The sequence below is a fragment of the Cervus elaphus genome, chromosome 1 (assembly GCF_910594005.1).
Source record: "Cervus elaphus chromosome 1, mCerEla1.1, whole genome shotgun sequence".
Taxonomy (NCBI): Eukaryota; Metazoa; Chordata; class Mammalia; order Artiodactyla; family Cervidae; genus Cervus; species Cervus elaphus.
In genome coordinates this window covers 51,196,167-51,214,063 of record NC_057815.1, presented here as the reverse complement: position 1 = coordinate 51,214,063, position 17,897 = coordinate 51,196,167, and the positions used below count along the sequence as shown (strand labels likewise).

General features: G+C 39.4%; 1 protein-coding gene across 4 annotated transcripts in view; it reads right to left on the bottom strand.

The window, feature by feature from the left end:
- Positions 1-353: 353 nt before the first annotated feature.
- The window catches only part of LOC122694116 (vitamin D 25-hydroxylase), a 29,567-nt gene continuing 12,023 nt past the window's right edge, over positions 354-17,897 (bottom strand). For all 4 annotated transcript variants that reach the window (XM_043902424.1, XM_043902433.1, XM_043902448.1 and 1 more), the window contains 3 exons: positions 10,215-10,847; positions 8,303-8,632; positions 354-6,003 (listed from right to left, as the gene is read on the bottom strand). In XM_043902424.1, coding sequence (XP_043758359.1) covers positions 5,828-6,003; positions 8,303-8,632; positions 10,215-10,847 — 1,139 coding nt within the window. In that variant the 3' untranslated portion in view covers positions 354-5,827. The remainder of the gene's footprint in view (positions 6,004-8,302; positions 8,633-10,214; positions 10,848-17,897) is intronic.

Genomic DNA, 17,897 nt, shown 5'->3' with positions numbered 1-17,897 from the left:
TTTCTTGTTTATAACTTTAAGGGAATCCCTCCAATGTTTTCACATCAGTTTTGGAATGTGTATATATAATACATGATGAGGGACAGGGAGGCCTGGAGTGCTGTAGTCCATGGGGTTGCAACTGGGTGACTGAACAACAACATATATAATACACATTATAGTTATACTATTTGCTATATATATATATAGTATATTGTAGAGTATATGTATGCTGTTTGCATGTGTGGGTATATATAAAAAGTGAAGTTGCTCAGTCGTGTCTGACTCTTCGGGACCCCATGGACTGCAGCCCACCAGGCTCCTCTGCCCATGGGATTTTCCAGGCAAGAGTACTGGAGTGGGTTGCCATTGCCTTCTCCAGTGGGGGTGTGTGTGTATATATATATATATATATATATATGTATATATTGTTGTTGTTGTCACACCATGCAGCATGTGGAATCTTAGTTCCCTGATTAGATATTGAACCTCCACCACTGCCTTAAGCGTGGAGTCTTAACCACTGTACCACCAGGGAAGTCCCCTAGAGGTGTATATATGTATATATTGATGTATTCATTCTATCAATTTGTATTTCACTCAATGCTAAATTTTGTCAAGTGTCTTTTCAGTATGTATGAGCTTGTCCATATAAGTTTTCTCTGTAAATGATTAATAATAATAACATTTTCTAATATTGAACCATTCATATAGTTTACCTAGAGTAAACTTGACTTGATTGGAATGTATTAATTTTTAAATGTACTATTGGATCCTTTCTTAGTAACTTATTTAGGACATTTAAATTGACATCCAGGGGAGTTCCCTGGTGGGCCAGTGATTGAGAGACTCTGTGCTTCCAATGCAAGGGACACAAGTCGATCCCTGATCGGGAACCTAAGATACCATATGCTGAGTGAAGCAGCCAAAAGAAAAAAATTTCCTTTTCATTTCTATGCTCTCTCTAGCTCTCTCTCTAGTCACTAAGTTGTGTCTGACTTGTGCGACCCATGGACTGTAGCCTGCCAGGCTCCTCTGTCCATGGAATTATCCAGGCAAGAATACTAGAGTGGGTTGCCATTTCCTCCTCCATTCTATGCTCTAGAAGAGCTCAAATAGTTTTCTGAAGGTCATCTTTGGCAACTTTTCTTTTATGAAAACTAGACTCTGGTAAATTATGTTTTCATGGAGATTATCCATTTCATTCAGGTCTTCAAACTTCTTTGCACTGAGTTTTACAAATCAATTTCTTACAATTATTAAAATTCTCTTTCAGGAAAGAGATGTAACTTTATGAACATTAAATTTGAAATGCAGAAAATTTTCATTTATCACAAAATATTTTGTTTGTTTTTAGTGTTCCTCCCAATATTTTATTATCAAAAATTTCAAACAGAAAAGTTGAAAGAATTATAGAAGAAACACCCTTAAACAGTCTAGATGCTAGAATTTACATTTTCCTATATTGCTTTATCACATGTTGACCCATTTACCCTAATTCCCCTCATTCAGCCATTCTTTTTTTTAACCATGCATGTAAAAATGTAAAAACCATTAACTTGGGGTCATACAAAACAGATGGTGGGCCAAATTTCACCTGTGAAGTATAAAATTGTTGACCCTTGATTTAGCATATGGATTTTTAAAAAAAAGGATACAACCTATTGGTCTTATTTTCTATTGTCTAACTCATTAATTCCTGCTTATCCAGAATTTGTAATTTTTCCTTCTACTTTCCTTTGGTTTGCTGTTTTTCTAATTTACAAAAAGCATGCCTAGCTCATCCTCGAGATTTATTTTTTCATCTAAACAAGTACATAGGGCTGTGAATTTTCTTCTGAAGACTACTGCAGCTGTATTCCATAGATTCTGATGTTTTTATCATGTTTTCTAGAAATTCTCCAATTATTGTTTGTTTTCCCCCTGTCCAGTGATTATCTTACAATTTTAATTTCAAGATACGAAGGCAATTTTGGTTTTATTATTCCGTTATTAATACCCATTCTTATTATCTTATGCTCAGATAATGAAATCTGTAATATTTATACTTCTGAAATTTTTCAAAGTTCAACTTTTGATCCATTGCGTGGTCAATTTTCATCAACATGTATAAAAATAGCATACTCTATTATCAGATATAAAATTTGATGTGTATTCCTCAGTTCTACCTTACTGATTATGCAGTACAGACGACTCTTTTTGGCCTCACTCTAGGGCACGCAGGATCTTAGTTCCCCAACCAAGGACTGAGCCTGTGCTCCCTGCAGTGGAAGAGTGGAGTCCTAACCACTGAACAACCAGCGAATTCTTAGTATAGGTCTTCTTTATCTTTATTTTTTGAGATCCACTTGATTTGTCTTAGGTTGAGAGAAGTGAATTAGTTTTTTAGTATTAATATACATCCATACATTTTTCCTTGTACCTCTTGCCATTTTTGCTTCATGAAAGATACTGCTTTTTGGTGCAACAGTTATTCATAATTATTGTAACTTCTAGAATCAGAGTCTTTAGGAGTGAAGTCTTTAGGAGTCTTTAAAGAGTGAATTTCTTTGTCTTGCTTATGCTTTCTGCCTTGAATTCTACCTTGTTTTATTAAGATCATGAGTCATGCTTTCTATTTGCATTTGCCTGGTATGACCTTACTCATCCTTATATTCTTAACTTTTTTTTTTAAGATGTTTCTCATATACAACATAACTATATCATCAAGTTATCTCTGTGATCCAATTTGAATATAGTTTTAATAGGTAAGATAAGCCTTTTTAGTTCTCTCATATAATCTGTTCTTTATTAATTTTAGTTCTCCTGACATTTAGGAAGGCTTGTATTTTTTTTCTTTTTTGTGGGCTTGTATTTTTGATTTAGTGGTCATCTTTATGCTTATACCTTTATATAATATGTTTGGATAATATCTGCTTCTCTTCTAAGAATAATAAATTAACATGGACGTTTTCTTCTTCCATGTCTTCCAGTACCCAATTTTAAGCAGTATTACTACCATTTACTTTTATACTCTTAAATTTACTCAAACATTTAATACTTGATTTGTCAAATTATATTCTTTGACTTCTAACTATTATACATGAAGCAATGAGATTTATTCTACTTTCCACCTTTTTTTCCTCTCATTTATTTTTGTTAGATACATTATTTCCACACTGTCAGAGTATAAACTTTTACACATTATTTTGTTGCACTTATTCCAACCTTTGTTTTAGTGTTAGTACTATAGTTAAATACATTCAATTCTTAACACTAGCCCTTTTGCTGATGTTTCCCCAGTCATCACTTGGTTGACTGAAATTTGCCCTTCCACCTGGTTAATCATTTTGGTTATGTAGAACTTTAGGTCCAAAATCAGACCAAATTAAGGGGCTGCCAATTGACGGCTCCAATCCCTATGTAGGAGCACCACTACCTCCCAGACATAGTACTCAATTTATTTAAACATTTACTTTAGCACTGGGAGCACATTCTATAGCTGCACAAACAAGAAGAGAAAGCAGTATGGGGACAGGAGCATCAACATGATTTCTTTCCACTCTTGCTGTCCTTGTGTACTACTCTCCTTGGCTACTTGCTTTTTCCATAATCAGCTGTGAAGAATGAGCTCCTATCTCTACCTCAGGCTTTGTCTATGCATGGTCCTATCTGTGGTTCTTTCAATATTATCCCATTTACATTCCATCTTTTAGAACCTGGGAGTAGCTGATTCACTAATATATCCCTCCAACCCCATCATCAATGCCTTTATCCCTTTTTCTATCCTTTTGGTTATTTCAGTGGCATTTGTAGAGAAGAAATAAGTATGCTCAGTTGCCATCTTAAACCATAAGTGAATTCTAACATTTTAAGTTAGTAGCTCACCACTGACTGATCAGAGAGAAGGCATTCTCACTATAGTAGATCGATAGTCTGTTACTATATAGTTCCAAAAAAGAAATATTATCCATTATGGATTACTTATTAAATTCATGTTAATTTATATTTTTCTAAAATTGCAGTACTTTATTTTTACCAGTTAAAATTGGCTGAAAATAGTCAAGAGTTGCCAGTATGAAAACAACTTTATGAACTGTAAGTTCAGTTCAGTTGCTCATATGAACTATAAAGCATAGTATAAATTATTGGGTGTGAGTAAGAAGGATAAGAGATGGTCTGATGACCTCCTGACAAGAATGCGCATCTTACAAAGAAGCTCCTTCATCCCTCTTCAGAAGAGAAGAGAATACACAAAAAGAAGTACCTGGGACAGAGCTGCAGTTCTTACCTCATGGATGTGAAATGCCCAGAATGCTGTAGATCACCACCATTGTTAGCCATGTGCTAACTGGGGCTCTGGCACAGTCAGCAGGACTCCGCCAGCCCACAGCAGGAAAAACAAGGCTTACAAAAGGATGCTCCTTCAGATGGAAGCACTAAAAGCACTCTGAATCAGGATAAGTGAGGAACCATCCCAATAAACAGCTTGGATTAAAAAAATACATGGATGAGGTGAAAGAGGGCCATGCTCTTCATTTCCCTATCTGAACGCCTACTTCCTTGGCCATAAAATGAGCACATCAAGTGAGATTAGACCTCTTCTAACATTAACAACTTGTGAATCTACATATTTAAATGATCTTCATCAGGTTTACATTAACTTGATCAGGGAAAAATACATTTCCTTAGATGCAAGGTAAAGAAAATAAATAGCATCTATCTATCTATCTATCTATATCTATCTATCTATCTATATCTATCTCACATTTTATTAATCCAGTCATCTGTTACTGGGCACTTGGGTTGCCTCCATGTTCACAAGACAGGTTTTTTTGTTTTTGTTTTTTTGGCCATCTATCACGTGGGATCTTGGCTCCCTGACCAGGGATCGAACCTGTGTCCCTTGCATTGGAACCACAGAGTCTTAACCACTGGACCGACAGGGAAGTCTCAAGACATAGTTTTAATGGGTGGACACATAGGTTAGTTAGGACCTATGGGACACAAAGAACAGTTTTAAGGGAACATCTGAAAAGCTCCCTTGCTCTCCCAAAAACAATCCAAGCTCAGTATCTTGAAAGGACATGGGCAAAGAACATGTACTTCCAAAAGCCAGCCTTAAGATAAAGCTAGTATCATCTGGAAAGCAAACTTGAGGGATGTGAAGAAACAGGCTTTTTATTACATCATTAAGCATCTAGGTCATGCTACCCGTCATTTTTAAATACATTATCATATATCATTATCAATATCATATCATTATTATATATCATAGGACCCTCATATGTAGGAAGAATGATACAACTCTTATGAAACTATAGTAGGAAGTAAGACTTGAAAGTATTAGCAGGTTTTATATTAAATATACTATATAAATATATATTCTGTCGTCTACCACTGCATCTAATAAAATACCTCTGTAGTCCAAACTCACTTATTTGCGTTCTAATTTCTTTGGTCTACTATGAAACTGGACTGGATTGTGTGGTAACACAGATAATACCTGATTAGAAAGGAGCTGGCACTGGCATTGGAGGCAAATATATCAGAAAGGAGCAAGCTGGAGTCAAGAATGGATGACAGGTACCTGGTGCTCAATAAGAGGTTAAAAAGTCAGGAAACTGATGCAAGAGCTGCCATTTGCACCTCTGTTTTCCTCAGATAATTCCACTTTAAGTGGAATTATAAGTCATAAGACTTATAAGGAAAAAACAATAGCTAATGCATATTATTATAGTAGTACTGCTTTTAAAGATACATCTCTGTTCATTTGGTTTTATGATGCTGTGATTCCTGTCCAAACACATAATTAAATAAGGTTTGAGGGTGAGGCGAACAGCTTGTTCCACAAAACATCTGTGTACTTTCAGCGTCTTTCTGCACAGATGAGGTAGGGCTGGGGTTGCAATGTCATGCCTAACCTGGGCTTCAGGTTTGGAACCAGTTCATGTGGAAAATGCAAATGAAACCTCTGAAGCAATGTTGTGAAAAACAGGAACATTTCCATCCGAGCCAGCTGTTCTCCAAGACAATGTCTTCTCCCTAAACAGAAAGCAGGCATAATAGTTTTTAAATTATTTACCAAAACTTATGTTTAATACATATCTTTCAGGAACTCTGGTATTTAAAGAATGTTAGAGGAAGTTAAGTGGGCCTTAGGAAGCATCACTACGAACAAAGCTAGTGGAAGTGATGGAATTCCAGTTGAACTATTTCAAATCCTAAAAGATGATGCTTTGAAAGTGCTGCACTCAAAATGCCAGCAAATTTAGAAAACTCAGCAGTGGCCACAGGACTGGAAAAGGCCAGTTTTCATTCCAATCCCAAAGAATGCTCAAACTACCGCACAATTGTACTCATCTCACACACTAGTAAAGTAATGCTCAAAATTCTTCAAGCCAGGCTTCAGCAATACGTGAACCGTGAACTTCCAGATGTTCAAGCTGGTTTTAGAAAAGGCAGAGGAACCAGAGATCAAATTGCCAACATCCGCTGGATCATCCAAAAAGCAAGAGAGTTCAAGAAAAACATCTATTTCTGCTTTATTGACTATGCCAAAGCCTTTTGACTGTGTGGATCACAATAAACTGTGGAAAATTCTGAGAGATGGGAATACCAGACCACCTGACCTGCCTCTTGAGAAACCTGTATGCAGGTCAGGAAGCAACAGAATTGGACATGGAACAACAGATTGGTTCCAAATAGGAAAAGGAGTATGTCAAGGCTGTATACTGTCACACTGCTTATTTAACTTATATGCAGAGTACATCATGAGAAATCCTGGGCTGGATGAAGCACAAGCTGGAATCAAGATTGCCGGGAGAAATATCAATAACCTCAGATATGCAGATGACACCACCCTTATGGCAGAAAGTGAAGAAGAACTAAAGAGTTTTTTGATGAAAGTTAAAGAGGAGAGTGAAAAAGTTGGCTTAAAGCTCAACATTCAGAAAACTAAGATCATGGCATCTGGTCCCATCACTTCATGGCAAATAGATGGGGAAACAATGGAAACAGTGGCTGACTTTATTGTTTTGGGCTCCAAAACCACTGCAGATGGTGATTGCAGCCAAGAAATTAAAAGATGCTTCCTCCTTGGCAAGAAAGTTATGACCAGCCTAGACAGTATATTAAAAAGCAGAGACATCACTTTGCCAACAAACGTCTGCCTAGTCAAAGCTATGGTTTTTCCAGCAGTCATGCATGGATGTAAGAGTTGGACTATAAAGAAAGCTGAGGGCCGAAGAATTGATGCTTTTGAACTGTGGTGTTGGAGAAGACTCTTGAGAGTCCCTTGGACTGCAAGATCCAACCAGTCCATCCTAAAGGAGATCAGTCCTGAGTGTTCATTGGAAGGACTGATGTTGAAGCTGAAACTCCAATACTTTGGCCACCTGATGCGAAGAGCTGACTCATTGAAAAAGACTCTGATGCTGGGAAAGATTGAAGGCAGGAGGAAAAGAGGATGACAGGGGATGAGATGGTTGGATGGCATCACCGACTCAATGGACATGAGTCTGAGTAAACTCCAGGAGTTGGTGATGGACAGAGAGGCCTGGTGTGCCGTGGTCCATGGGGTCGCAAAGAGTCGGACACGACTGAGCGACTGAACTGAACTGAGAGGAAGTTATGTTCATTAAAGGATTTTCTTAAGCCCCAAAGAATATAAATGGGCCCTAGCATTTCAGTTCCCAGGGCCCATTTTTTACCTTCTTTTGTCAGGTCATGTACTTTTGTAAGCTCATTAGTTCCATTCTCTGCTTTCTTTGCAACGGAGCCTGAGATATGCCATGAAAGATCTAAGGTGTGACACTTAGTTCTATTGACCCAGGAAAAGTTCATTTCATTTCAAATGACTGTATGTGTACCCTTCCCCAGTGAAAAGATTTCTCCAAGCCATCTTCCATGGGTCTTGTGATCTGTGTACTTTTTCACAGGAGACGCAATGTTTTTGGAAATGAGGTATAATAATTAAAAGTCACGAGAGCTTGATTCCAGTTTCACTTCAAATTATGATGCCATTCCTGTCCCTGGGTCTCAGTTTCTCAAGGTGCCTGTTACTGACTTCCAGCTCTACAAATTTCATAAGCAAGAGAGTTTCAAAAGAAACCAGAGCTTCTCATCAGTTACTTTCTAGCTGCTAAATTATGCCTTGTTTATTTTGAGTAGAAACAGGTGTTAATGACATCTAATTAAACCGTTCTCTCCTTAAGAGTCAATGCTGTTTTCAAAGTTGGGATATTAATTCTACAACAGAATGCTTCAGATTAAGATGTTATACATAATGAATCATCACTATACTTTGTTCTCAAGTTAAGCCCCTGTGAAAAAGCTCTCTTACCTAGGGAAAAGGGAACCAAAGCTTCCTTCTTGGCAAAATATCCACTGCTGTCCAGAAATCGCTCTGGATAGAATATTTCTGGGTCTCTCCAATACTTTTCGTCAAAGTGTACAGAATAAAGATTTGTGATTACTGTTGTGCCTTTAGGAATGGAATAACCACGTACAACTGCATCCTCAGAGGTTGCATGGAAAATCCCTAACGGCACTATGTTACAGAATCTTAAAACTTCATGCAAAACTGCCTCGGTGTAAGGCATTTTACACTTGTCATCCCAAGAAAGCTTCCCACTGGGTCCTATAATTAAGTCAATCTCTTTCTGAACTTGTCCTGTAAGAGAAAAAGTGTTCCCATTATTATGCAATTCTTAGAATTATATCTAAAGTAACCTCTCTTTAGGATAAAACAAACGATAACCAGCCAACATGGTATGGGTACATTCAGATTCAGATTTTTCATTATCTGGGAGATCTATTTAAACACATGCCACATATCTTACACAACCAGTACCTAATTGTGAAACACACATTATAGGTAATAAAAATAAAAATTAAATCTAGAATTAAAACAACATTACTCTGATCAAGGAAAAGAACAAAGCATTAGAAACTTCAAATAAAAAAGACCAGGGTTGGTAATGTTCATTGCAGCACTATTTACAACAGCAAAGACATGGAAACAACCCAAATATCCATCAACAGATAAATGGATAAAGTTGTGATACACACACACACACACACACACACACACATATATATACACAATGGAATATTACTCAGTGAATTAAAGGGACATATTTGAGTCTGTTCTAATGAGGTGGATGAACCTAGAAACTATTATACAGAGTGAGGTAAGTCTGAAAGAGAAAAATAAATATTGTATATTAATGCATATATCTGGAATCTAGAAAGATGATACTGATGAACCTATGTGTAGGGCAGCAATGGGGACTCAGGGGCTTCCCTGGGGCTCAGACAGTAAAGAATCTGCCTGCAAGGCAGGAGACCTGGGTTTGATCCCTGGGTTGGGAAAAATCTCCTGGAGAAGGGAATGGCTACCCACTCCAGTATTCTGGCCTGGTCAATTCCATGGACAGAGGAGCCTAACGGGCTACATACAGTCTGTGGGGTCACAAAGAGTTGGGCACAACTGAGTGACTTTCACTTTCAATGGAGACACAGACATGGAGAACAGATTTGTGGGTATGGGGTTGGGGGTAAGGAGAGGGTGGGACAAATGGAGAGTAGTATGGAAACATATAGACTACACATGTAAATAGTCAGTGGGAATTCAAATCTGGGCTCTGTAACCTAGAGAGGTGGGTTAGGGTGGGACGTAGGAGGGAGGTTCAAGAGGGAGGGGACATATGTATACCTATGGTTGATTCACGTTGATGTATGGCAGAAACCAACACAATGTTGTAAAACAATAATCTTTCAATTAAAAATAAATAATAATTTTTAAAAAGCCAGGGTTGGGACTTTCCTGGCAGTTCAGCTATAAAGACTACATGCTTCCACTGCAGAGGGTATGGGTTCAATCCTTGGTTGGGAAACTAAGATTCTGCATGCTGCGTGGTGTAACCAAAACCAAATCAAAACAAACAAACAAAAAATCCCAAAAAACTAGGGTTCGGGTTCTGGCTTAGAACTAGAAGGAAGTGGGCAAATCAGTCACTTAGCCTTTTCCCTCATTTATAATACAGGTATTGTAAGATTTATATCTGAGATTTTTACATGAATTAATAGTTTTTAAAACCTTATAGTTATTCAGTACTAGCTATTCAGTACTTCTCTTTTTGGACAGCATAGCAGGAGTTCCTAACTAAAATGCTTTGTATACAGCCAAAGACTGTAAAACACGTGTGGGCCCTAAACGTAAGCACAGATCTTAAGATCATGCGAATCCTCACCTTGAATGTTAGGATAAAGGGCCATGAAAAGAACTGCCCACCGTAGCACATTAGTTGTAGTTTCAGTTCCAGCAATGATGAGTTCACCCACAGAAAAAATTAGGTTTTCTTTGGAGAAAGTAGATGATGGGTCATTTTTACTTCTTTCCATCTCATCTAAATAAGCATCAACAAAATGCTGAGGTAACTGCGGTTTTCTGTTGATGGAAGTTTTTTCAATAAGCCTAGAGAGAAAGTCATAGACCACAGCTGCATTTCTAAACAGTTGTTGATGTTTTCCAAAAGGTAAGATGCCAATCCATGGAAAGGCATTATAGAGGAAGACTGAGGCACTGGCAGCTAGTTCCACATTTTCACTAAATAACTCAATCATGTGCTGAAAATCAGTGTCTTCATAAGTGAATCGTTCTCCAAAAATGACTAGATTGGTTATGTTTGAAACAGCATTTGTTACTAATTGTTTTAAGTCAAAAGGGCTACCATTGTATGTTTCAACAGCATCAATGAAAAAATTGGTTTCTTCTAAGATTTTAGATTCAAAAGATTTCTGGCCATATCCAAAACAGCGAAAGCTATTTACAGCTAATTTTCTGTGATCAATCCATCCTCGGCCATATCTGGAATTAAGTAAGCCTAAAAAAAAGAAAAAGAAAAGGGATGGTTAGTAATTTTTCTCCCAATTATCTTTTTACAAAACTATTAAAAATTTTTATTAGTCCTATATCCCTGTATCTAACAGTTAAAAATGCTATGGTGGCAGAGTGGGGTTGGGGAGGAGATGGTTATTCATTCGTCTTCAAATTTTCTATAAAACTAAAACTAGACCCAGCAGTCAAGCCCTATTCTTTACTCCTCAGTAGCCATGGAATACTATAAACAGATAAACTTATCTATACTTCCCTAGGGACAGGCAGAAAAGACCTATAATCTCCATCACCAGAAATTGAACTATGTTGTGTAATTCAACCTGGGTGAAGTAGGCACGGATGACTTTATTATTCAACTTCTACCACAAGCCTATTTTACAACAAATGACTGTGTGCGCTATTGGCAACTTTTTATTCTAGACTAAACACATACTTGAAAAATCATCCTTATAGAATTAGAAATTTTCTGCTTTAAGAGACTAGATTTTAGAATACAAATTACTCTCATTAAAGGCATATGTAACCTGATAATATAACTGGCAGAAGCAAGGATGGCCTGAATGAGGTAGTGGAAAGACTCAACCCAAAAGGAGGTGCTAAAGGACTAAATGTGCTGCCAATTCCCAGTGTGATGGTATCAGGCGGTGGGGCCTTTGGGAAGTAATTAGGTCATGAGCCCTCATGAATGAGTTTGTTGTTGTTTTTTGTTTGCTAAGTCATATCAGACTCTTTTTGACTCCATGGACTGTAGCCTGTCAGGCTTCACTGCCCATGGGATTTTCCCAGCAAGAATACGGGAGTGGGTAATTTCCTTCTCCAGGGGATCTTCCTGACTGAGGGATCGAACTGCTGTCTCCTGTATTGGCAGGCGGATTCTTTACCACTGTGCCACCAGGGAAGCCCAATTAGGTCATGAGCTCTCATGAATGAGCTCAGTGCCCTTATAAGAAGGGATGTGGGTGGAGATGATTGCCCTTGGTTTTTTGAGGATACAGGGAGAAGACAGCAGTCTACAGTCTATGGGAAGCAGGCTCTTTGTAGACACTGTTCTGCTAGCACCTTGATCTTGAACTCCATAGCCTCCAGATCTGTGACAATAAATGTTTATTGTTTAAGCCACTCATTCTCTGTATTTTTGTTATAGCAGCCCAAACTAAGAAGACAAACATGAAACTCAAACTTCTAATGTTGATATTACTTGCCTTAAAATTTCAGAGTCTCCACAGAACACTCTGCTGTTCTGATACGTCTACTATGGGATATTTTCTCTTTAAATCAACTATCAAGAAAAAAAATATCTTCAGCACAAATATTTATGTAACATGTAGTTCACTTGGAATTTCATTTATAATTGGTACATAGGTCTACCTATCATGAAAAATGTCATGTTCTCTAGTCTACCTGAGGTGCCTATGTAATTCACATTTCAACAACTTTTGTGCAACAGCTGTTGCACAAAATTTAGAACTTATGATAAAGTTAACCATACATAAGAGGGTCTTTAAGGCCGTGCAACAATCTTATATTCCATACTCTCTTTTCTTCTCCATACTCCCAGATGACTATTCACTCAACATGAATGTATTTCTGGAGCTAAAGTGCCAGGGATATATCAGTAAACAAAAGAGGCAAAGATATCTCTTTCTCATGGACCTTACATACTAGTGAGGAGAGTCAAACAAATTCTTTGGCAAGGTGAGAGACGTAAGAGTGGTCAGGGAAACACTCAGTGAGAAGGTGACATAAGTAAAGGCATAGAGGATGGAAGTGAGTCAAGCAGATATCCAAGGAAAGATCACTGCAGGTAGAGAACTAGTGCACAGGCACTGAGATGACAGCAAGCCCAAGGGAAATGTACGCATATAGGATACGTGTCTGAAACAAATGCATATGGTTACATATAAGATGGTACACAGGAATCTGACTATAAGCCTACACTGACCAATCTGTATGCCTAGGCATGGGCCAAACCCACCAAAAAGGGGCCACTTTTTCCTATTCAAGCAGTGAGTTTATGGTAGCTCTGATTTCCCAGTTCCAAGTATATACAGTTCAGTGTACATGTATCTTAAAATCACACATTTAGGAAATTCCCTGGTGGTTCAGTGGTTAGGACTCCACACTTTCACTGTCATTTGCCTGGGTTCAATCCCTTGTTAGGAACTAAGATCCCATAAGTGGCACATTGTGGCCAAAAACCAAAAAAACCCACATCTAATTTTCTGTTTTTTCTCTTATTATTTCTTTGAAAATCTTAAGCTGAATACTTACTAATTCTTCATGATAAAACTAGTCTAAACTATAAATTTATAGTTTCAAAAAACACTTCAGTACAGTTCAGTTTAGTCGCTCAGTCGTGGCTGACTCTTTGCGACCCCATGGACTGCCGCACACCAGGCCTCCCTGTCCATCACCAACTCCCAGAGCTTACTCAAACTCATGTCAATCCAATCAGTGATGCCACCCAACTATCTCATCCTCTGTCGTCCCCTTCTCCTCCTGCCTTCAATCTTTCCCAGATTCAGGGTCTTTTCAAATGAGTCAATTCTTCCCATCAGGTGGCCAAAGTATCAAACTTTCTTCAGCTTCAGCATCAGTCCTTCCAACAAAGAATCTGGACTGATTTCCTTTAGGATGGACTGGTTAGACTTCCTTGCAGTCCAAGGGACTCTCAAGGGTCTTCTCTAACATCACAGTTCAAAAGCATCAATTCTTCAGTGCTCAGCTTTGTTTACAGTCCAACTCTCACATCCATACATGACTATCGGAAAAACCATAGCTTTGACAAAACGGACCTTTGTTGGCAAAGTAATGTCTCTGCTTTTTAATATCCTGTCTAGGTTGGTCATAGTTTTTCTTCCAAGGAGCAAGTGTCTTTTAATTTCATGGCTACAGTCACCATCTGCAGTTATTTTGGAGCCCAAAAGTATAAAGTCTCTCAATGTTTCCACTATTTCCCCACCTATTTGCCATGAAGTCATGGAACTGGATGCCATGATCTTAGTTTTCTGAATGTTGAGTTCACTCTCCTCTTTCATTTTCATTAAGAGTCTCTTTAGTTCTTCTTCGCTTTCAGCCATAAGGATGGTGTGTCTTCTGCACATCTGAGGTTACTGATATTTCTCCCGGCAATCTTGATTACAGCCTGTGCTTCATCCAGCTCAGAATTATGCATGATATACTCTGCATATAAGTTAAATAAGCAGGGTGAAAATATACAGTCTGTTGTTCCATGTCCAGTTCTAACTGCTGCTTCTTGATCTGCATATAGATTGCTCAGGAGGCAGGTAAGGTGGTCTGGTATTCCCATCTCTTGAAGAATTTTCCACAGTTTGTTGTGATCTACACAGTCAAAGGCTTTGGTGTAGTCAATAAAGCAGAAATAGATGTTTTCCTGGAACTCTCTTGCTTTTTTGATGATCCAATGGATGTTGGCATTTGATCTTTGGTTCCTCTGCCTTTTCTAAATCCAGCTTGAACATCTGGAAGTTCATGGTTCACATACTGCTAAAGCCTGGCTTGGAGAATTTTGAGCATTACTTTGCCAGTATGTGAGATGACTGTAATTGTGTGGTAGTTTGAACATTCTTTGGCATTTCCTTTCTTTGGGACTGGAAATTCTTTGGGATTGGAAATTCTTTGGGATTACACCCTTTCCAGTGGCGTAAGATAGCAGAGTAGAAGGACATGTGCTCACCGTGTCCTGTGAGAACTCCAAAACTACAACTCACTGCTGAACAACCGACTGGAGAATGTTGGATCCCACCAAAAAAAGATGCCCCACGTCCAAGGGCAAAGGCGAAGCCCCAGCAAGAGGGTAGGAGGGGTGAAATCGTGTTTAGAATCAAACCCCTTACCCACCAGAGACACTCAGAGGGCTCAAACACACCTTGTGCACACCAGGACCCAGGGATCCCACAGAGACTGAGCCAGAGCTGTGTATGAGTGTCTCCTGCGAAGGTATGGGCCAGCAGTGGCCTGCTGCAGGCACAAGAGCTCTGGGTGCAGTAGACCTGGGTATGGATGGCATAAGCCCTCTTGGAGGAGGTCGCCATCAACCCCACCATAGAGCCGCCAGAACTTACACAGGACTGGGGAAACAGACTCTTGGAGGGCACGAACAGAACCTTGTGTGCACCAGAACCCAGGAGAAAGGAGCAGTGACCCCACAAGAGACTGACCCAGACTTGCCTGGGAGTGTCCAGGAGTCTGTGGTGGAAGCATGGGTCAACAGTGGCCTGCTTCAGGGTCAGGGGCACTGAATGCAGCAGTGCCTGCATGGGACCTTTTGAAGGAGGTTGCCATTATCTTCATTACCTCCATTATAGTTTGACCTCAGGTCAAACAACAGGGAGGGAACACAGCTCTGCCCATCAATAGAAAATTGGATTAAAAATTTACTGAGCATGGTCCCGCCCATCAAAACAAGACCCAGATTCCACCTCAGTCAGTCTCTCCCATCAGGAAGCTTCCATAACCTCTTATCCTTATCCATCAGAGGATAGATAGAATGAAAACCACAATCACAGAAAACTAACCAAACTGATCACATGGACCCCAGCCTTGTCTAACTTAATGAAACTATGAGCCATGCCATGTAGGGCCACCCAAGATGGGAGGGTCACGGTGGAGAGTTCCAACAAAACGAGGTCAACTGGAAAACAAACGGCAAACCACTTCAGCATTCTTGCCTTGAGAACCCCATGAACAGCATGAAAAGGCAAAAGGATAGGACACTGAAAGAAGAACTCCCCAGGTCGGTAGATGCCCAATATGCTACGGGAGATCAGTTCAGTTCAGTTGCTCAGTCGTGTCCAACTCTTTGTGACCCCATGGACTGCAACATGCCAGGCCTCCTTGTCCATCACCAACTCCCAGAGCTTACTCAAACTCATGTCAATCAAATCAGTGATGCCACCCAACCATCTAATCCTTTGTCGTCCCCTTCTCCTCCTGCCTTCAATCTTTCCCAGCATCAGGGTCTTTTCCAATGAGTCAGCTCTTCCCATCAGGTGGCCAAAGTATTGGAGTTTCAGTTTCAGCATCAGTCCTTCCAATGAACACTCAGGACTGATCTCCTTTAGGAAGGACTGGTTGGATCTCCTTGCAGTCCAAGGGACTCTCAAGAGTCTTCTCCAACACCACAGTTCAAAAGCATCAATTCTTCGGTGCTCAGCTTTCTTTATAGTCCACCTCTCACATCCATACGTGACTACTGGAAACATCATAGCCTTGACTAGACGGACCTTTGTTGACAAAGTAATATCTCTGCTTTTTAATATGCTGACTAGATTGGTCATAACTTTCCTGCCAAGGAGTAAGCATCTTTTAATTTCATGGCTGCAATCACCATCTGCCGTGATTTTGGAGCCCAAAACAATAAAGTCAGCCACTGTTCCCCATCTATTTGCCTTGAAGTGATGGGACCGGATGTCATGATCTTAGTTTCTGAATGTTGAGCTTTAAGCCAACTTTTTCACTCTCCTCATTCACTTTCATCAAGAGGCTCTTTAGTTCTTCTTCGCTTTCTGCCATAAGGGTGGTGTCATCTGCATATCTGAGGTTATTGATATTTCTCCCGGCAATCTTGATTCCAGCTTGTGCTTCTTCCAGCTCAGCATTTCTCATGATGTACTCTGCATATAAGTTAAATAAGCAGGGTGACAGTATATAGGCTTGACGTACTCATTTTCCTATTTGGAACCAGTCTGTTGTTCCATGTCCTGTTCTGTTGCTTCCTGACCTGCATACAGATTTCTCAAGAGGCTGGTTAGGTGGTCTGGTAATCCCTCTCTCTCAGAATTTTCCATGGTTTATTGTGATCCACACAGTCAAAGGCTTTGGCATAGTCAATAAAGCAGAAATAGATGTTTTTCTGGAACTCTCTTGCTTTTTCAATGATCCAGCGGATATTGGCAATTTCATCTCTGGTTCCTCTGCCTTTTCTAAAACCAGCTTGAACACCTGGAAGTTCACGGTTCACGTATTGTTGAAGTCTGGCTTGCAGAATTTTGAACATTACTTTACTAGTGTGTGAGATGAGTGCCACTATGCAGTAGTTTGAGCATTCTTTGGCTTTGCCTTTCTTTGGGATTGGAAAGAAATCTGACCTTTTCCATTCCTGTGGCCACTGCTGAGTTTTCCAAATTTGCTGGCATATTGAGTGCAGCAATTTCACAGCATCATCTTTTAGGATTTGAAATAGCTCAACTGGAATTCCATCACCTCCACTAGTTCATAGTGATGCTTCCTAAGGCTCACTTGACTTCACATTCCAGGATGTCTGGCTCTAGGTGGGTGATCACACCATCGTGGTTATCTGGGTCATGAATATCTTTTTTGTATAGTTCTTCTGTGTATTCTTGCCACCTCTTCTTTATATCTTCTGCTTCTGTTAGGTCCATACCATTGCTGTCCTTTATTGTGCCCATCTTTGCACGATATGTTCGCTTAGTATCTCTAATTTTCTTGAAGAGATCTCTAGTCTTTCCCATTCTATTGTTTTCCTCTATTTCTTTCCACTGATCACTGAGGAAGGCTTTCTTATCTCTCCTTGCTATTCTTTGAAGCTCTACATTCAAATAGGTGTATCTTTCCTTTTCTCCTTTGCTTTTCACTTCTCTTTTCACAGCTGTTTGTAAGGCCTCCTCAGACAGCCATTTTGCCTTTTTGCATTTCTTTTTCTTAGGGATGGTCTTATCCCTGTCTCCTGTACTATGTCATGAACCTCCATCCATAGTTCATCAGGCACTCTATCAGATCTAATCCCTTGAATCTATTTCTCACTTCCACTGTATAATTGTAAGGGATTTGATTTAGGTCATACTTGAATGCACTAGTGGAGAAATAACTCCAGAAAGAATGAAGAGACGGAGCCAAAGGAAAACAACACCCAGTTGTGGATGTGACTGGTGATGGAAGTAAAGTCCAATGCTGTAAAGAGCAATATTGCATAGGAACCTGGAATGTTAGGTCCATGAATCAAGGCAAACTGGAAGTGGTCAAACAGGAGATGGCAAGAGTGAACACTGACATT